This window comes from Dasypus novemcinctus, chromosome 26 (assembly GCF_030445035.2).
Source record: "Dasypus novemcinctus isolate mDasNov1 chromosome 26, mDasNov1.1.hap2, whole genome shotgun sequence".
Lineage (NCBI taxonomy): Eukaryota > Metazoa > Chordata > Mammalia > Cingulata > Dasypodidae > Dasypus > Dasypus novemcinctus.
In genome coordinates, this window is record NC_080698.1 from 10,572,596 (window position 1) to 10,592,770 (window position 20,175).

The 20,175-nt window shown below is 66.3% G+C and overlaps 1 protein-coding gene across 2 annotated transcripts in view; it reads left to right on the top strand.

Annotated features, from left to right (window-relative positions):
• BSN (bassoon presynaptic cytomatrix protein) overlaps positions 1-20,175 on the top strand; it is a 110,144-nt gene that overhangs the window by 77,109 nt on the left and 12,860 nt on the right. For both annotated transcript variants that reach the window (XM_058288921.1, XM_058288922.1), the window contains exons 3-5: positions 5,568-6,449; positions 12,570-13,055; positions 13,447-20,001. In XM_058288921.1, coding sequence (XP_058144904.1) covers positions 5,568-6,449; positions 12,570-13,055; positions 13,447-20,001 — 7,923 coding nt within the window. The remainder of the gene's footprint in view (positions 1-5,567; positions 6,450-12,569; positions 13,056-13,446; positions 20,002-20,175) is intronic.

Genomic DNA, 20,175 nt, shown 5'->3' on the forward strand with positions numbered 1-20,175 from the left:
GCACCAGTTACTTTACTGGGAGCCCCCTGCCTGGGGCCAGTTCGGCTGTTTGGGTGTCAGCCAGTTAGGTCTGGGGTGAAGCAGACACAGGTCAAGGGAGCACGGTCATTTAGCAGAGTGTGACAGGGATGGCAGACCGAAGACTCAGCGGGGTGGGAAGGGGGCCGTGGATGACCAGAAGGCAGAGGCCCAGCCGGCGGGCGGTATCCATGAGGCTCAAGGGCGGATGCAGAGGCGAGACCTGAAGAACGACCTGGAAGGCCGGAGGACAGGGGCAAGAGCGATTCTGGAGGAAATGCAGTGGGGCGTGATGGCAAGGTGCAGGGTAAGGCTGAGGCTGGAGGTGGGGGGCTCGGCCCCCCGGAGGCTGAAGGTCAGCTGCAGTGGCCATGGGAGTCAGTTCCCAGGAGGCCTGGGAGGCAGGAGCCCAGGACTTCTGAGAACCAGAGGCGAGGATGGAGGGGCCTGGAAGGCAAGAGCAGCCCAGGGGGTGCCAGTGGGGATGCCATGGGCTGAGCCCCAAGGGTCCCAGAGATTTTAAAGGGGGTGGGGGCTGCCACCTCCCCAGGTCCAGGGGGTGCAGCTTCTCCAGAAGAGGGTGCTGGGTACCAAGAGGAGGGTGCGGAGGGGGTGAGGGCGGTCGTGGGGGAGTTGCTGTTTGTGGACCAGGTGGGAGAGAGGAGAGGCTGTTCAGAGCAATGTAGGTGGAGGTGGGGGCATAGGGAGGTGGCGTGGCTGCGGTGCCCAGGCATCTGCAAGGGGACACGGAGCTCCAGGCCAGTGGGGCCAGTCAGTGTCAAGGAGCCTCTAGGCCCCAGGTGCTGGCTGCTTCTCAGGGTCCTGAGCTGGGGAGACTGCTAAAGGCCTCCCCTTCGGGCCACACCTGGCTGGGCCACCTCTGGGTCAAGATGCCTCTGCCTGAGGGGACCGTACGGCGCCTGCGCCCCGCAGCTGGCAGGCGAAGCAGCTCTTTGGCCGACGTGGGGCAGCCGTGCTGGATGGGGCCATTGCTGGGTCTGGCAGCGGTGGAGCGTGCGGGCCCGGGCCAGCCCCTCCTCCTGCACCCGCCCTTGTGGTCCAGGGGGCCACCGTGGGGTACGGGCCTCCTGTTGAGGCCTGGCCAGTGACTCCCAGCCCGGAAGGGCCTGGAATCATGCTGGCCAGAGGGGCCCTCCCAGAGAAAACTGAATTTGACAGCAGCAGGGAGAACTGTTTCTGTGATGTTTCACCCTGTACCAAAATGGAAAGCTTGAACGCAGCACCGAGCAGGACATGGGGCAGAGCGAGCCGACCCACCGAATGCCCACATGCCTGGGCAGCGCTGGCGCTCAGAGGCCAGCTGCCACTCTCTGCGGGAAGGAGGCTCAGCGCCATCTGCAACCCTCCTCCTTGCTGGTGGGGAGGGAGTGGGGGGGAGTGGGGCAAGAACCTGTAGTGCCGGGGCCCTCGGCTTCCTGGCATCCACAGAGGTGACTATGACGTGGCACCCTAGGAGCAAGAGCAGATTTCCTGCGCAGCCTCCTTTGGGACCAGATATGACAAGCAGGTGGGCCCCACCCTCTGGGATGGAGACAGGGTGGCAGGCTCAGTCCCACTGGTGTCCCCACCAGAGTGTAGACACTCCTCTCAGAGCCACCCTGCTGTCCCCCCTGCCCCGGGGCTCAAGGGGGGAGCAGCTAGCTGGGCCACAGCTGCTCGTCCAGCTGTGCTCTCGGAGCCCCCCGCCTCCTGGAGGGCTGCACTGCCCCAGCTGGTGTAAGGGAGGAGCTGGGAAAGGCTCCCCTGGGGGACTGAGTCCCCACCCGGCCCTGCCTGGCTAGGCCCCAACAGGCTCCTGGCAGAGCGGGCAGCTGCTCCCTGTGGGAGGCTCTCCCCACTCCCAAGCTGCCTCTCACCCTGCGCAGACTGGGACCCCATCTCTACTGCCACCCAGGCACCTGTGGGGTGGAAATGCCTGCCAGGTGGTGGAGGCTCCTGCCAGCCCTCTAAGGTGGCAGGAGGGGCCTCCTGCCACGAGAAGGGTCAGCCTGGCAGAGGCTAGTGGCTGCAGTGCTGCCAGCCTGGAGGAGCCCTGGGAAGTAACTCCAACCCTGGCTCTTGGGGACACGGGGTCTGGGCCGGTGGCCCACCCACCTCCTGGCACCGTGCCAGGTCAGGCTTGTGGAGGGACTTGTCAGCAGGGTCCTAGGAGAGATCTTGTGTCCTGCTGATTATGGGGGACAGCCAGTGGGGAGGGTGCCAAGGAGCCGCAGGGGCCTTTCCGGGCCGAGCCCCTGGCGAGGAGCCATCACTGCATGCATCTGAGAAAGGCTCGGCAGAGTCTGCGTCTGTGGACACCCAGCCTGGGTCTGCGGCAGGCTGAGGGTGCACAGCCATCTTTCTCCGGGCCCGTGGTGGCCCCTGCCCCCAGCACTGAGTGGGGGGACCTCAGAGGAGGGTGGCCGGGGCCGAGGACGGTTCCCTCGGAGCAAGCGCCTGGGCCCCAGTGGGAAGGCAGAGAGGGCGAGGTATGCGGGGCGCAGGGGGGCCCCCCGCCAGCATCCACCCCGGGGGGGGCCCGCCCGCTGGGCCGGTGCGCCGGGGCTGAGCCTGGGAGGCGCTGGGGAGTGGGGTGCGGTCAGGGCCCCGCGCCGTCGTCGGGGGGGAGGCCGGATGGAAATAGTTGGGCCCATCTGGGCGATGAGTCACTGAGGAGCGCTGCAGCTGTTTGTTGGAGAGGTTCTATTTTGAGGGAGACGCCTGTGACACAAACCGGTTGGTGGGGCTGGGGAGGGAAGGCGCCGGTGCTGAGTGCAGGAGTCTCGGCACGTGCCCTCGTCCAGCCCCATCCAGACGCCGAGGGGGGGTCGCCGAAGTCTCGGGATAAGAAGCCTTACCTCCCAGATCCCTCTCCCCAGCAAGGCGCAGCTCAGGGCTTGCCGCCCCCACCCACGGGCACCTGGCGTTGGGCCAGCACCCCCTGCAGGCCCAGGTTTGTGCCTGCTCCCCAGAATCAGAGGCAGGGGCGTGAGGCCCTCCCCCCAAAGAATGACTTTTCTGAAGGGGTCTTTGGGCTGCTGAGTCCTAGGGGTTCCCCCTGTGGCTTTCTCTTCCCAAATGTAGACACAGCAGTCGTGGGTCGTTTTTGGTTGGTTGGTTTGTGTAGGAGGTGCGGGGGCTTGAACCCAGGACCTCGTACACGGGAAGTGGGTGCTCATGCACTGAACTACGCCCGCTCCCCAGCCTCAGGTCTTAAATAGCACCCAGCTGAGGTGACAGTGCAGCTGGGGGGTAGCTGCCCGCCGCAGTGCTTCTGCGTCACCTCCTGAGTCTCCCTAGACCTGGGCGCGGCCTGTGGCAGGCCCAGCCGGTGACCTGCAGGGGTGACTTCTAGACCCACGCCTGGGCCCGGGCGGAGCCGAGCGGCCTTCAGGAGGGGCAGGAGAGCAGGCGCCCTGAGCCCTGGGCCTCAGCAGAGGGCACCAGGCGCCAGGCTGCCCAGGCTGAGAGGCAGAAACTGGGGGGGCTGTCAGGGTCGGATACACTGCGGGCACCACTTCCTAGCCAGGGTAGCCCAAGAGCGTGTCGCCGAATTCCCTCAGACCTTGGTTTTCTCAACTGTGTGGACAAAGAGACAGGATGTCTGTGAAAACGCCCTCGGTGGGGCTTGGCAGAAGGGGACCTTCCCCAGAGGGCCTTGTCCCTTCCCGTAAGGACGCAGGGGCCAGACGGCCATGGCCAGGCTTCCCAAGTGGCAAGTCACCCGCAGCGGCCGCACTGCCCAGGGGCCAGAAGGGTCCTCCTGGCCCACCTCAGCAGGCGGGAGAGCGGCCTTGGGCTCCCACCTGGCTCTGGCGGAAAGGAGGGGCAAGAGCCGCCCTTCCAGGCCCCGGGTCCTGGGGCTTCCGCTCGCGGGCTTAAGCCCACACTGCACCCAGTCCTGAGAACACTGCCGACAAGAGCTCGGGGGCTGGTCGGGGAGACAGCAGACACCCAAGGAAACAAATTAATAGTTCCTTGGGATATAAAAAGCACTGTGAAGAAAACAAATGGGTGACGTGCTGCAGAGTACCTGGGCGGGGGCAGGGCTTTAGGTGGGGTGGCAGGAGAAGCCCTGGTGGGGAAGTGATAGCCGCGCGGTGACCACACGGCCAGCTGCACCGGGAGGGCTTGGGGCAGAGGGAACAGTGAGTGCAAAGGCCCTGGTGCCCCGGTGGGCTCAGAAGACCGCTTGGCACAACAGGAGGCCAGAAAGCAGGCAGAGAGGCCCAGGCCGGGGCAGCTCCCGGGGCCCCCAGGCCGTGGAAGGACCACCCCGGGAAGCGTGGTAGGAAGCCACTGGAGGGCCGGAGCCTGTGCGTGCTGCGCTCTGAGGTACGTGGGGGTGTTTGCTTGTTTGTTTGTTTGGGCTCTTCTTACTGGAAGTCCTGAAGTGGCCTTAAGGCATGGCTGATCCCAGGAAATTAAAAGGAGCCATCAGACCTGTTCCTTTCTCCTTTTCTTGGCTCCACTTCCAGCCATCTATTGACTTTGATCTTATCATCTCTCGCATGTTGCGGAGAAGGCTACCGGTCACCGCACGACTATGTCCTGCCTGGCCATCCAAATGGAGAAAGCCCCTGCCTTCTCTCGTTTATGTACCAAGTAGCGTGGAGCACCCTGGTTGGCCCCATGGGCAAGGTCACTCGCCCATCCCTGGGGCCTCGCCGACATCATGACTGGCCCTACTCGAGCCGTGTGCCCGCTCCCCCCAGGGAGCGCTTAATGAAGGAGAGAGACCACGTGTCTCTCACATGGAGGGCGACATGCGTCATATTTGTTCTGGAGGCACAAACTATCCTGTTTTCTTTAAAAGTGTCTTCCTCAAGGAAAAAAAGAAAAGCCTTATTTCAGCTACTTACACCAATCCTGTACATTGCATTACTTTGCTCTTGCTTATTTTGCTGTCTGATTTTTTTTGTATGTGTCTTATCTGCACTAGACTGTGAGCTCCTCCTTGCCAGGAATATGGCTTCTTTTTATTCTCGATGCCCCCCTCTCCCACCTATTACTCTTCATGTATCTGATCATTCTGCAAAATTGTATGCAATTCCTATTGTGTACCAGGCACTGTGCTAGGGCCATGTTGGGGACCCTCAATTCTATGTTCTCCTTCAGGTTCTTGCAAAACCCAGCCCGGCTTTCCCTCCCGGTTTACATTTTAAAGGATCACTCTGGCTGCTGTGCAGAAATGGCCTAAAGAGAGGAGGCAGGGGGAGAGCGAGCAATGGGAGGCTACTGGGGTCAGCCACCAGGAGGACGGGAACAGGAACCGAAGAGGCAGGGCATGGAGATAGGATGGGGTGTGCGGAGGTGCAGCCAGGGGGCGGGGGGGTGGAGAGCTCTCGGGCACGAGGGCCTGGGCAGGCCGAGCGCTGGTCATCGGGGAAGGCCAAGTGCATGGCCCAGCTCTGCTCCATGTACCTGCAGGTCCTGGGGGGCGGGCGATGCCATCAGATCCCGGAGCCTTGCTCCCCAGCAGCCCGAAAACACCTGAGCCGGGCTTGGGGCTCCCGGCCACCTGCTGACCGCGGTGCTTCTCTCCTCAGGTGAAGGAGTGGCTCTGTCTGAATTGCCAGATGCAGCGGGCCCTGGGGATGGACATGACCACGGCGCCTCGCTCCAAGAGCCAGCAGCAACTGCACTCCCCGGCCCTGTCGCCTGCCCACTCCCCAGCCAAGCAACCCCTGGGGAAGCGGGAAGCGGAGAAACCGCAGGGCCCGGGGGGCCCGCAGCCCGGCCCCCGCCAGGCCGAGATGGCCAGGGCCACCTCAGGGCCAGGGCCGGCCCCAGCCGCCGCCTCTCCGGAGGTGGGGAGGGCGTCTCCTCAGCCTGCCCTCCCCACCAAGCCTTCCACAGCCGAGCCCAGGCCACCTGCAGGAGAGGCCCTGGCCAAAAGTGCCACCGCAGCGCCCTCTGGGCCTGGTGCTGAGCAGATCCAGGAAGGCCTCACCGGGAAGCTCTTCGGTCTCGGCGCATCGCTGCTGACCCAGGCGAGCACCCTCATGTCCGTGCAGCCGGACGCTGAGCCCCAGGGCCAGCCTGCCCCCAGCAAGGGCCCGCCCAAGATCGTCTTCAGCGATGCCAGCAAGGAGGCCAGTCCCAAACCCCCGGGCTCAGGACCCGGACCTGGGCCAGCACCTGGAGCCAAAACCGAGCCTGGAGCTAGAACGGGGCCCGGATCGGGGCCTGGGGGCGTGGCCAGAACTGCGGGAACCCCCAGTCCAAAGCATGGCAAGACTGAACCCCAGGCGGTGTCCAAGGCTGCTGCCAAGCCAAAGACCATGCCGAAGGAGAGGGCCTCCTGCCCACTGTGCCAAGCCGAGCTCACCCTGGGCGGCAAGGGCCCAGCCAACTACAACACCTGTACCACCTGCAAGCTGCAGGTGTGCAACCTGTGCGGCTTCAACCCGACGCCCCACCTGGTGGAGGTAAGAGAGCTGGGCCAAGCACGCTGCCCCCGGCCTTGGTGAGGGTAATGGGGGGCATGCGAGCAAGACAGGCTGCAGGACGTGCCCAACACAGCTCGCGCTGCGAGGGGCCATGCTCCCTTGCTTGTTCCCGCCCCCGAGTCTGGTATTACTGGGACCGAGGCGGCCCCAGGCCCCAGTCCTTCCACTGGGAGAACTAGGTGGCCAGTATGTATGTGGGGGGAAGGAATGGTGCCCACTGCCTCTTACTGACTGGCCAGTGCCCTGAGGATGGAGAGATCCTGAGCTGGCCTCCCCTTTCCTGGCTACCACGGCCCCCATGAAAGATGTCAGCCTCCCCTGCTCAGGTAGGAGGACCCTGAGGTTCCACCCCTCCCCTCATGGGCGGGCAGTAGGGGAAGGGCTGTGGGCCAGGGGACTGTGCTGTCTGGTGTGTCCCCCTGCCCAGGTCGGGCAGGGGGCTTTCTCACAGTGGGCCAGGCCGCATCCGGTGACATCCACCCTTGCTGCTCTCTTCTGAAGGCCTGTGGGTTGATATCGCCTGTCAAAGCCACTCAGCCTCCGGCCAGGGCCGGGCTCTCCTGGGGGCTGCTCAGAGGTGTTCCGCTTACCTGGAGGGAAGTTGGAGGGGCAGCTGGGGTTGAGCTCCCTGCTCTGGGGCAGGGTGAGGGGTGCTGTGCAGAGCCACCTGGAGGGGAGTGGGTGCTTCCGCAGAGCTCTCCAAAGGCGTGGCGCTACCCGGGCAGAGCAAGGCCAGCCGAGGCCTGGAGGCTGAGCCTGTGTCTCCTCCACCCGCCTCACCCACTCTCCCCTGCCCATAGGGACCCCCAGGGTGGCCACCTTGGGCATAGGCAGGTGTAGCCCCTGCCAGGGGCCCTACAATTGGCTGGGCTTGGCAGATGGGTGTTTTCCAGCCATGTCATGTCAGGAGATGGTCAATCTGGCCTCCTGCACATGGCAGGTCCCTGGGGCTCCTGGCCAGGCCATGGGTGGTGGATGGCAGGGCAGGGGCATGTGGGGTGCAGAGCACCCCTGGCCCAGGGTGGGCCCAGACAGAAGAGTGTGGTGTTGCCACGGCTTCTGTGGCACCTTGTCCTAACGTGCCCTGACCCAGTGCCGCTTCAGCCACTACAAGGTGGATTTTCCAACATGCAGGGAGGGGCAGCCCCAGATTAGGCCGATGAGCTCACGTGGTGCCCGTGTGGCCCTGCAGGCGCCACAGTGCTGCCCTTCAAGCCCCGGCTCAGCAGCTGATGGGGCAGCTGGCCTGGCGGTCAGGGTGGGGGCACCGAGGAGCCACCAGAGCCAGGAGTGCCCAGCCGGAGACCTCCAGGCAGGCGCTCACTGCTGGCCAGGTGGGGTGCCCTGTCACCGGGGACGGCAGGCCCCGCCTGGGGGAGCCTTGTTCCTGAGAGACCCCCAGCCTGCTCTCCCTCGTTAAGGGGGACATGCACAGAGGGCTCTGGAGCACAGCAGTTCCAGCAGCCCCTGGGCCAGGCCCCGGGAAGGGCCGGCTCAGCCCAGGCAGAAGCACTTCAGTCCTGTGCGGACACCGGGTGCGATGTCTGGACTGCAGTGGAGGCCCCTCGTTGGCTGCTGGCCCTGGCTTCCTGGACCCCGGGGCTTCTGCCACTCGATGGCCAGTGTTGGCCCCAACCCGATGCCCCGCTGGGTCCTCCTGCCTCCAGGCCCCACTCGGGTAGTCCTTGCTTCCTCAAAGCCTCATGGGTTCCTTGGGCCCGCCCCGACCTGAAAGCAGAGCTGCCGGGCACGCGGGTCCCTGCCCTCCCCGCCCCCGGCCCTCTGCTCCCCCGCCTGCTGTTCCAACCGCTGCTCGGATCCCATTCTCCTCGTGACTCTGCCTGTCCACGCTGCTCTCCCAGGGGGCCTAGGGGAAGCGTGCGAGGGTGGCCATGACACCCCTCCCGTGGTTCCCACCGTGGGGACCACACCACCTCCTCCCGTCTGAGGTCAGCCAGCGGCGGGGGTCATCCTCGGCGCCCCCTCTCCCCTCTGTATCCATGCGGTGCACCAGGCGCTGCTGGTTCTGCCTCCCCACTGTCACATGAACCCGGTGGCTCCTCTCCGTCCCCATGGCCACAGTCCTAGTCCAAGCCCGTGTCCCCTCTTGCCTGGACAATGGCCAAGTCTCCTTGAGGCCCTCCTGCCTGGGGCCTAGCGAGGGGCTGCTGCCTGAGCCGGGCCAGTGCTGTCTTCACTCCCCCCTCAGCCGGGGGCCACTCGGCATTCCAGGCAGTTCTGGGCTTCCCTGGGACCTGCCTCCCTTGTGTGCTCTTGGTTAGAGGCACCTGACTTCTCAGCAGGTGCCCCGGCCACCCATCCTGCCTTTTCCAGGTACCAGGGGTAGGGTCTGCCCTTGCAGTCCCGCGTCACACCTTGCCTGGCCGCACGCAGCCTGCCAGGCTCGGGATGACCGTGCCGCGTCCCTGCATGTGATGTAAGGCAAAGGGACCGGTTTCCGCCTGCAGCCTGGGGAGCTGAGGGAAGGCTGGCCCGGGGAGCCCCACTCGCAGCGCCCCACAGGCTGCTTAGACCTGCTGTGGCTGCGCTGGAGGCTGGACCCACGCACCTGCCAGTAGGTTTGGAATTTTTCTCAGCATCGACGTCTCTGAGCTGTCAACATCCCTTTACCTTCTTTCTAGACAGGGAGCCCCCAGCATAGAGTAGAGGAGGCAGTAAAACTGGATCCCTTTTCCCTTTAAAAATTCTTCTGGAAAAAAAAAATCCTCTGAAAAAATAACCATGGTGCTATTTAGTGAGTCATTTAATAATTAAGAGTTGTTGATTCCAATTTTTTTTACCTATTTATCTTTTTGAAGGATAATAGTACCCTCTGGCTTAATTTTTAATTGGCTTTCAGTTCAAAATAGAGTTCGTGAAGAAATCAGCGGCGACGGAGTGGGTCTGCTAACACTGCCAGCTTCTCTTCTTACTCCAGTGCCAGGCTTCCAGCCCTGCCCTTGAGAATTCGGGCCTCCTGGGCCAAGGGCCTTCGCCTGACCCGTGGGACAGTCTGGGCTTACGTGGGGCCAGGGCCGGGGCAGGAGCAGCGGGTGAAGGACCGGCAGCTGCCTCTGCTCCACACTGGCCTCTGAGCTGCCTCTGGGGGCCGCGCTCTCGGGAGGCCCGGCTCCCCGTTTGGGGAAGGGGGGCAGTGCTAGCCCCTCTAGGTTTCCATGAGAGCCAGGTGAGATGCCGTAGCTCAGCTGTTTCGGCCCAACAAGCCGGGAGTGTGGAACCAGAAGGGCCGGAAAGAGTCTCCGTGCAGGAGGGAAGGGTCCTGACCCTTGGGTGTGAGCCCACCCTGTGACCAGCGTGAGATCCTGGCCTCAGGGGGCGCCTTACGGGAACAAGCACGTCTGGTGGTGCCAGGCATGAGGGCAATGGAACCTAGCCGCCAGGGCACCCATCGGGTTCCAGGAAGGATTTCTCCGAGGGGAGGCAGAGGCCCAGAAAGAAGGGGCTTGGGCGTGTCCAGAGGATGGGGAGGGGCAGGGCGCAGGGTCGAGAGAGGCACAGCCCCAGGGATGACCGAGCCTGTGGTCCAGCGCCTGAGTCTTGGGCCCTCGGCCTCCGAGAGCCTCTTCTCTGGCGTGGGCAGTGGCGCTGGGCCGAGGGTATGTAAGGTCAGGCTGCGGCCCACAGGGGTTTTTGGGATGGGCCTCCCTAACCAGTCTGACACGCAGGCCGGCATCACAAATAACGAGCCGGCGTGGACAGCGGCTGGCCCTGAGCACTTGGCATGAGGTCTGCCTCGCCCAACCGCTCCCAAGGGTCCCTGGCCTCCTTTGGACTGTTGCTTCTGCTGTGGGCATCTGCAGGCCAGACTGGGTGTCAGGAACTTGCCAAGCCACCAAGCCGGCCAGGACAGATGACCAGACGCTTCGAGGGGCCTAACTTGGGAGGGCAGCATGCAGGGACCTGAGGTGGACCGAGGGCAGCGTTGCCGTGGGCACACGGCCTGACCCTGTCAGAATGGATGGTTTGCCTGTTCTCAGAATGCTGCTCCCACCCCTCCAGGCCCTTTGCCATCTCCCGGTCCTCTTTGACCTAAGGGGATTTGCACTGTGACCCCAGGTGACTCTGGAGGCATGGGGGCTGCAGTGCCCGGCTCAGGCCTGTGCTCCCCCGTGCCCTGTCCGTCTCGGAGCCTGGTCTCAGCCTGTCCAACGCCCTCCTGAGGCACCTCCAGAGGTAAACCCTACTGGGCCAAAGGAGGCCCTGCCAGCAGCCGGCACCCATTGGCTCTCTAGTGTGTAGGGGGCACACAGAGAGTTCGAGAGACTCCAGGAGAGTCAGCAGCGGTGCCAGGGCCAAAACCCTCTATGGCTGGGCCCCACTGCCCTGCTTTTGCCCTGGCCCTGGGTGTAGAGTTGGGGTTCGAGGCAGACCAGGAGCTCTGGACTTGGGAATGTAGCCTTAAGGCCCTGCCATTGCTGGGGTGCAGGGTGGAGATGTGGCAAGTAGCTCTCTGGCAATAAACCAGGGCAGTCATTGCCACAGTCCCTGCCGTGGTGCCTGAGGATGCTAGGCTGGGGGCAGCCTACTCTGGGGGTTCCAGGCTCCCAGGGCTCTGCCAGGCAGCCCAGGGGCTGGCTGGGGTCCTGGGGTAGTGTGTGAGGTAAGAATGCTGAGGCTGCTGGCTGGCCTGGAGCTGGCGAGGGCCAAGGGCCCTGGCCCCTGGCTCTGGGCTCCTGTGTCCTGTGGGCTCCAAAATGCCCATCCTAGCAGCCGAGCTGCTAATGGGAGGCTTATGTGAGGGCACCCAGATGAACAGCAGCAGAAACGTAGGTGTGCCAGGGTCTCTGCACCCATGAGGGCAGACACAGGAGTCAGTGGGGCCAGACCCCCGCTCTGGGCTGGACTGTAACCACCCCCAGCACCCGCTGTGGGCCCAGGCGTGGCCTCAGGCCCCTGCCAGCCTCAGGCACAGGAATCCCCACCCAGGGCCCAAAGGTGCCAGACCCCCGCTGCAGCCCAGGAGCTGAGACTGGGGGGCTGAGACTTGGTTCCTGGGGTTCTGGGGACTTCACCACTGATACCCGCTTCACTTACAGTGACCCGTTTAGGGCTGTGGGCTCCAGGATGGCAGTCTGCTGGCCCTGCCTGTCTGTCTGTCTTAGTCCTGGCTGGGTGTCTCCAGCCCCCAGCACTGGGCCTGGCGCAGATGGGTAGCCAGGGGACTGGCCGGCTGGCTGTCCAGGGCTTATGCCCAGCCCCGCTTGGAGGGGGCAGTGCCCCAGTCCCAAGGGCCAGCAGTGGAGTTGCCGTCAGGGGGCGAGCCCTGCGCCATGGGCGGGGAGCTTCTGCATGAGCTCTCTGCTGGCCCCAGACAGGCCTTCCAAAGACCCCGGGAATTTAGAGGACAAGGAATTGCTCAGCACCTGCCCCCCCCCCGAGCTTCTCCCAGACGGCGTCCCCTGGTCCAGGAGCCTGCACCCTGCCGAGCCCGCGCTGCACTCCTGGATGCCATCCCTGGTCTGCAGGGCTCTCGCCTGCCACCTCCAGCTCCCTCTGCTCCAGGCCCTTGTGCTGGCTGCAGTCCCCGCCCCACCTCACGGTTCTTCTCCTTTTCTAGCCGCGGTGAAAGGTTTTCCACGCATTTTACCATTGACTATGGTGCATCTTAGGTGTGGAGACATTTGTCATTTGGGGATAATAAATCTATCCAGTGTCTTTCTTATTATTTATTTATTTTGTTGCATCATCTTTCTGTATCAACTCTGTGTGTGCGGTGCCACTCCTGGGCGGGCTGTGCTTTTTTTTCATGCAGGGTGGTTCTCCTTGCGTGTGGGGGACCCCTACGCGGGCCTCCCCCTGCGTGGCATGGCACTCCTTGCGTGCAACAGCACTGTGCGTGGGCCACTCAGCACATGGGCCAGGAGGCCCTGGGGATCGAACCCTGGACCCTCTATATGGTAAGCGGATGCTCTATCAGTCGAGCCAGGTCCGCATGCCTTGGTTTCTTTCTTCTTTTGCCTATGTCGTCAGGCTTGGTAAGGCTTTTTCCTCCTCAAGGCTTCAGAAGGAGTCATGCAAATATTCTTGGAGAATTCTGTGATTTTCCTCAATAGCCCGCCCCCTTCCTGTTTCTTGCAGAAAACCGAGTGGCTCTGTCTGAACTGCCAAACGAAGCGGCTGCTGGAGGGCAGCCTGGGTGAGCCGACCCCGCTGCCACCACCCGCCTCGCCGCAGCCCCCCGCAGGGGCCCCCCGTGCGTCTGGAACAGCCCCTCTGAAGCAGAAAGGGCCACCAGGGCTGGGCCAGCCATCAAGCCCCCAGCCCGCCAAGGCCAGCCCCCAGCCCGCCAAGGCCAGCCCCCAGCCTGCCAAGGCCAGCCCGCAGCCCGCCAAGGCCAGCCCCCAGGCAAAGCCCCTCAGGGCTGCCGAACTCAGTAGGACCCCAAGCGGTGCCCAGGAGAAGAAGGCAGGAGCCCCAGCGAAAGCTGAGCCCACGTCGAAGCCACCTCCAGAGACCACCCCACCCCCTGGGCCTCCTAAAGCAAAGAGTGGGGCGCGGAGGACTGAACCTGCCCCCCCTGTCAGCAAGGCTGTCCCAGAAGCCCCCAAGGGTGGGGAGGCAGAGGTCAGTCCCGTTCACTTTCCAGGGCCCCTCGTGTGTCAGGTGGGATGGTCTGGGGAAGGGCCGAGGGTGAAGGCCTGGGGCAGGTCCCTTGGGGCCACACAAGGGGGCCCGGATGGCCCAGCAGAGGACCTGGGGGCCCCAGGCCGGCCCGAGCAGCTCCTGGAGGACGCTCGGCTGGGTGTGCTGCCCTTAGATCTAGGAGAGCTTCGCTTTGAGAACCCAGGGCTGCTGCGAGCTTGCCTTGGAGTCTGCAAGTCATTTGGGGTCTGAGAGATGGGGTGGGGGTGGGCCGTGACCCCTGGGGGGTGGAGGGTCCTGGGGTTGAGTGCAGGGGGGCATCCCCCACAGCTGTCTGCTGGAGACGTCGTGACCGCTTCTCCCCCTGCTGCAGGAGCTGGCGGGCAAGCCTTACCCTCAGGACCTGTCCCGGAGCCCGCAGAGTCTCAGTGACACGGGCTATTCCTCCGACGGCATCTCCAGCTCCCAGAGCGAGATCACAGGCACCGTGCAGCAGGAAGGGGAGCAGCTGGACAGCGCGGGGGTGGCAGGGCCGCGCCCGCCCAGCCCGGCGGAGCTGCGCAAGGTGGGGGGCGGCCAGCGGCCCCTGCTGGAGGCCCAGGGCCTGGTTCCCAGGGGCGAGCGGGGCAGCGGTGGCGACGAGCAGAAGCGGCGACCGCGCTCCCTGTCCATCATGCCCGAGGCCTTCGACTCCGATGAGGAGCTGGAGGACATCCTGGAGGAAGAGGAGCACGCTCTCGAGTGGGGCCGCCAGAGGGAGCCGCGGGACACGGCCGAGTCCTCGGACGACTTCGGCAGCCAGCTGCGGCACGACTACGTGGAGGACAGCAGCGAGGGCGGCCTGTCCCCGCTTCCGCCCCAGCCCCCGGCCCGGGCGGCTGAACTGACGGACGAGGAGTTCATGCGCCGGCAGATCCTGGAGATGAGCGCCGAGGAGGACAACCTGGAGGAGGAGGACGAGGCGGCCCCCGCCCGGCCCGGCCTGACCAAAAGCAGCCCCCAGAAGGGCACTGGCTGGCCCCGGCCCGAGCCCGGCCAGGAGCCTGTCGCGCTGCCCAAAAGGCGCCTGCCCCACAACGCCACCACGGGCTACGAGGAGCTGCTGCCCGAGGGGGGCCCAGCCGAGGCCCCCGACGCCGGCGGGGCGCTGCAGGGCGGGCTGCGCCGCTTCAAGACCATCGAGCTCAACAGCACGGGCAGCTACGGCCCCGAGCTGGACCTGGGCGCAGGCCCGGACCCCGGCCTGGACCGGGAGCCCGAGCTCGAGATGGAGAGCCTGACGGGCTCGCCTGAGGACCGCTCCCGCGGGGAGCACTCCTCCACGCTGCCCGCCTCCACACCCAGCTACACATCTGGCGCCTCTCCCACCTCCCTGTCCTCCCTGGAGGAGGACAGCGACAGCAGCCCCAGCCGCCGCCAGCGGCTGGAGGAGGCCAAGCAGCAGCGCAAGGCCCGGCACCGCTCTCACGGGCCCCTGCTGCCCACCATCGAGGACTCCTCGGAGGAGGAGGAGCTGCGTGAGGAGGAGGAGCTGCTGCGCGAGCAGGAGAAGATGCGCGAGGTGGAGCAGCAGCGCATCCGCAGCACGGCCCGCAAGACGCGGCGCGACAAGGAGGAGCTGCGGGCGCAGCGGCGGCGGGAGCGCTCCAAGACGCCGCCCAGCAACCTGTCGCCCATCGAGGACGCGTCGCCCACGGAGGAGCTGCGGCAGGCGGCGGAGATGGAGGAGCTGCACCGCTCCTCCTGCTCCGAGTACTCGCCCTCGCCCTCCCTGGACTCGGAGGCCGAGGCCCTGGACGGCGGCCCCGGGCGCCTCTACAAGTCCGGCAGCGAGTACAACCTACCCACCTTCATGTCCCTCTACTCGCCCACCGAGGCACCCTCGGGCGGCACCCCCAGCTCGGGCCGGCCGCTCAAGAGCGCCGAGGAGGCCTACGAGGAGATGATGCGCAAGGCAGAGCTGCTCCAGCGGCAGCAGAGCCCCTCCCAGCCCCCCGGCCCGCGCGGCCAGGGCCCCCCGGACTACCAGGACACCGCGGACCCTGGCTACGGCAGGGCAGCGCAGCCGGCGGAGGGCACCCAGGCCGTGTACGAGGAGATCCTGCAGACCTCCCAGAGCATCGCGCGGATGCGGCAGGCCTCCTCGCGCGACCTGGCCCTGGCCGAGGACAAGCGGAAGGAGAAGCAGTTCCTGAACGCCGAGAGCGCCTACCTGGACCCGATGAAGCAGAACGGCGGCCCCCTCACCCCTGGGACCAGCCCCACCCAGCTCGCCGCCCCCGTGTCCTTCTCCCCATCCACCACCTCAGACAGCAGCGGGGCCCGGGTCATACCTGATGTCCGCGTCACTCAGCACTTTGCAAAGGAGCCTCAGGACCCCCTCAAACTGCACAGCTCCCCTGCCTCCCCTGGCTCCGCCCCCCAGCAGGTGGCTGCGCCCTTCTCCCGGGGCCCTGGGGTCCCGGCCACCCCGGCTGCGGCCCCTGGTCCAGCTGGCCTGCCGCACGGGTACATGGCACCAGCCTCCCCGGCAGGCACGGAGCACAGCCCTTCACCGTCTTCCGTGGGCCGTGGCTATGGACACAGTCCCACCACGGCAAACTACGCGTCCCAAACAGAGGAGCTGCCCCAGACCCCTGGTGTGCGGGCTGCCCGAGAGAAGGCCCTGGGCACAGGGGACGGCGAGAGCAGCGCCCCCCAGCCCGCCCGGGGCTACTCCTACTTCGTGGGCTCCAGCCCTCCCCTCTCCCCGTCTTCCCCTTCCGAGAGCCCCGTGTTCTCTCCCGGCAAGCGGGGCCCACGGGCCACAGCAGAGTTCTCTACACAGACGCCAATCCCTGTCTCGGACGTGCTGCGGAGCCCTGGTGTCCCCACCCCGACCCCCACGGTGGCCCAGGGCACACAAACGCCACACCGACCCAGCACGCCTCGCCTGGCGTGGCAGCAGCCCCCTCGGGAGGCCCCCTTCATGGTGATCACACTGGCATCCGATGCTGCCAGCCAGACCCAGATGGTGCATGCCAGTGCCTCCACCTCCCCCGTGTGCTCGCCTACTGACACCCAGCCCACCGCCCACAGCTACAGCCAGATTGCACCTCCGGCTGCACCCCCAGAACCGCCCGGGCCACCGGGCTTCCCGCGGGCCCCCGGCGCGGGTGCAGATGGGCCCCTGGCACTGTATGGCTGGGGTGCCCTGCCTGCCGAGAACATCTCCCTGTGCCGGATCTCCTCCGTCCCCGGGACGTCCAGGGTCGAGCCGGGCCCCAGGCCCCCCGGCAGTGCCGTGGTGGACCTTCGCACAGCTGTCAAGCCCACGCCCATCATCCTCACCGACCAGGGCATGGACCTGACCTCTCTGGCCATGGAAGCACGGAAGTACGGCCTGGCCCTGGATCCGATGCCAGGGCGGCAGTCGACCGCCGTGCAGCCCCTGGTTATCAACCTCAATGCCCAGGAGCAGAGCCACGCCTTCCTGGGCAGCGCCACCACCGTGAGCATCACCGTGGCCTCGTCTGTGCTCGTGGCTCAGCCAAAGCAGCCCGTGGTCTATGGGGACCCTTTCCAGAGCCGGCTCGATTTTGGCCAGGGCACTGGTAGCCCCATTTGCCTGGCCCAGGTCAAGCAGGTAGAACAGGCCGTGCAGACCGCCCCATACCGAGGGGGGCCCCGGGGAAGACCAAGGGAGGCCAAGTTCGCCAGGTATAACTTGCCCAACCAGGTAGCTCCTCTGGCCAGAAGGGAAGTTCTGATCACCCAGATGGGCACTGCCCAGAGCGCTGGCCTCAAGCCAGGCCCAGGACTGGAGCCTGGTGCTGAGCCCCACCGGGCCACCCCCGCGGAGCTGCGGGCACACGCGCTGCCGGGTGCCAGGAAGCCGCACACGGTGGTGGTGCAGGTGGGAGAGGGCCCGGCAGGCGCTGTAACCACACTGCTCCCGGAGGAGCCGGCGGGGGCCCTGGACCTTACCGGGATGAGGCCCGAGAGCCAGCTGGCCTGCTGCGACATGGTCTACAAGTTCCCCTTCGGCAGCAGCTGCACTGGCACCTTCCACCCCGCCCCCAGTGCACCCGAGAAGAGCGTGGCGGACGCTGCCCCGCCGCGCCAAAGCGGCGGCCCCTTCTATGGGCCCAGGAACCCTGAGCTCCCTGAGCCCCCCGCCTACCGGGCACAGGGGCTCGTGGGGCCTGGGCCTCACGAGGAGCAGAGGCCCTACCTGCCGGGCCCCCCTGGCAGGCTGTACTCCTCCATGTCTGACACCAACCTGGCCGAGGCCGGCCTCAGCTACCACGCCCACAGGATCGGGCAGCTGCTCCAGGGCCCGGGACGAGACTCGGCCGTGGACCTCAGCTCCCTGAAGCACTCCTACAGCCTGGGCTTCACGGACGGACGCTACCTGGGCCAGGGCTTGCAGTACGGCTCGTTCACAGACCTGCGTCATCCCACGGACCTCCTGACTCACCCGCTTCCCATGCGGCGCTACAGCTCCGTGTCGAACATCTACTCGGACCCCAGGTACGGCCCCCGGGGAGACGCGGCTGGCTTCCAGGAGGCCAGCCTGGCCCAGTACAGCGCCACCACGGCCCGCGAGATCAGCCGCATGTGCGCCGCCCTCAACTCCATGGACCACTACGGCAGGCGGCGCGGCAGCGGCGGCCCCGACCTCCTGCAGTACCAGCCCCCGCCCGGGCCTGGGCTCAGTGGCCCGCAGGGTCTGGCGCCGCTCAGACCAGGCCTGCTGGGGAATCCCACCTTCCCGGATGGCCACCCGGGTCCTGGGAACCTGGCCCAGTACGGGCCTGCGGCAGGCCAAGGAGCAGCGGTGAGACAGTTGCTGCCGTCCACAGCCACCGTGCGTGCCGCCGACGGCATGATCTACTCCACCATCAACACCCCCATAGCCGCCACGCTGCCCATCACCACCCAGCCAGCCTCAGTGCTGCGGCCCATGGTTCGTGGTGGCATGTACAGGCCTTACGCGACCGGCGGAGTCCCAGCCGTGCCGCTCGCCAGCTTACCACGCTTGCCCGCCATCGCCCCCCGGGTACCTCTCGGACCCCCAGGGCTGTTCCGGTATCCCGCACCGAGCAGATTCCCCACAGCTCCCAGCATCCCACCTGCCGAGGGCCCTGTCTACCTGGGGAAACCCGCAGCGGCCAAGGTCCCCGGGGCTGGAGGCCCGGCAAGGCCAGAGCTGCCGGCAGGGGCTGCTCGGGAAGACTCTCTCTCCACAGCCACCCCTGCTGCCATCAAGGAGGCTGTAGCTGCCCCAGGGGCCAGCCAGAAGCCACCAGGAGATGTTGCACCTGGGGCTGGCAGTGGGGCCCCAGGTCGGCCAGGGCCCGAGAAGGAGGACGCATCACAGGAAGAGAGGCAGCGGAAGCAGCAGGAGCAGCTGCTGCAGCTGGAGCGGGAGCGGGTAGAGTTGGAGAAGCTGCGGCAGCTGCGGCTGCAGGAGGAGCTGGAGCGGGAGCGTGTGGAACTGCAGAGGCACCGGGAGGAGGAGCAGCTGCTGGTGCAGCGGGAGCTGCAGGAGCTGCAGACCATCAAGCACCACGTGCTGCAGCAACAGCAGGAGGAGCGCCAGGCTCAGTTTGCACTGCAGCGGGAGCAGCTGGCACAGCAGCGCCTGCAGCTGGAGCAGATTCAGCAGCTGCAGCAGCAGCTGCAGCAGCAGCTAGAGGAACAGAAGCAGCGGCACAAGGCCCCCTTCCCCGCAGCCGGCGAGGCACCTGGCCGAGGGCCCCCAGCCGCGGCCACCGAGCTGGCCCAGAACGGCCAGTACTGGCCCCCCTTGACCCACGCGGCCTTCATTGCCGTGGCAGGCCCCGAGGGACCCGGGCAGCCTCGCGAACCGGCCCCGCACCGGGGCCTCCCCAGCTCCACCTCGGACTTGTCGCTGCAGACGGAGGAGCCGTGGGAGGCGGGCCGCGGCGGCCTCAAGAAGCGGCACTCCATGCCGCGCCTGCGGGACGCCTGCGAGCCGGAGCCGGGGCCCGAGCCCTGCACGGCCAGGAGGCTGGCGGACAGCAGCGTGCAGACCGACGACGAGGACGGCGAGGGCCGCTACTTCCTGAGCCGGCGGCGCCGGGCGCGGCGGAGCGCCGACTGCAGCGTGCAGACGGACGACGAGGACAGCGCCGAGTGGGAGCAGCCCGTGCGCCGCCGCCGGTCCCGGCTCTCCCGCCACTCGGACTCGGGCTCGGACAGCAAGCACGATGCCGCCGCCTCGTCGTCCGCCACTGCCGCCGCCGCCACCACTGCCAAGGCCACGAGCAGCGTGGGCATCCAGACCACCAGCGACTGCTCCGTGCAGACGGAGCCTGACCAGCTGCCCAGGGTCTCCCCGGCCATCCGCATCACGGCCGCCGCCGACCCCAAGGTGGAGATCGTCAGGTACATATCGGCGCCGGAGAAGACTGGGCGCGGGGAGAGCCTGGCCTGCCAGACGGAGCCGGACGGGCAGGCCCAGGCTGTGGCTGCACCCCAGCTGGTAGGGCCGGCGGCCCTCGCTCCCTACCTGCCCAGCATCCAGCTCGTCACCCCGGGGCCCCTGGGCAGATTCGAGAAAAAGAAGCCAGACCCCCTGGAGATCGGGTACCAGGCCCACCTGCCCCCCGAGTCCCTCTCGCAGCTTGTGAGCCGCCAGCCTCCCAAGTCCCCCCAGGTTCTCTACTCGCCAGTGTCGCCCCTGTCCCCGCACCGGCTCCTGGACACCTCCTTTGCTTCCAGTGAGAGGCTGAACAAGGCCCACGTGGGTCCCCAGAAGCACTTCACGGCTGACAGTGCTCTCCGCCAGCAGACGCTGCCTCGCCCCATGAAGACCCTGCAGCGGTCCCTGTCCGACCCTAAGCCCCTCAGCCCCACCGCCGAGGAATCTGCCAAAGAGAGGTTCTCCCTCTACCAGCACCAGGGGGGGCTGGGGAGCCAGGTATGGGCACAGGGGCTGGGCCAGGGTGGGACAGGGCTCTCCACCTAGCCTGGGGGGCCCCACAGGGAGGGGCTGCTGCTGGGGTGTGGGTGGAGTCACCCCTGCTCCAGAGGCCCTGGGCAAGGAGGCAAGGAGCAGACCCTCCTCTGCCCGTCGGTGGAGGCTGCAGGCACG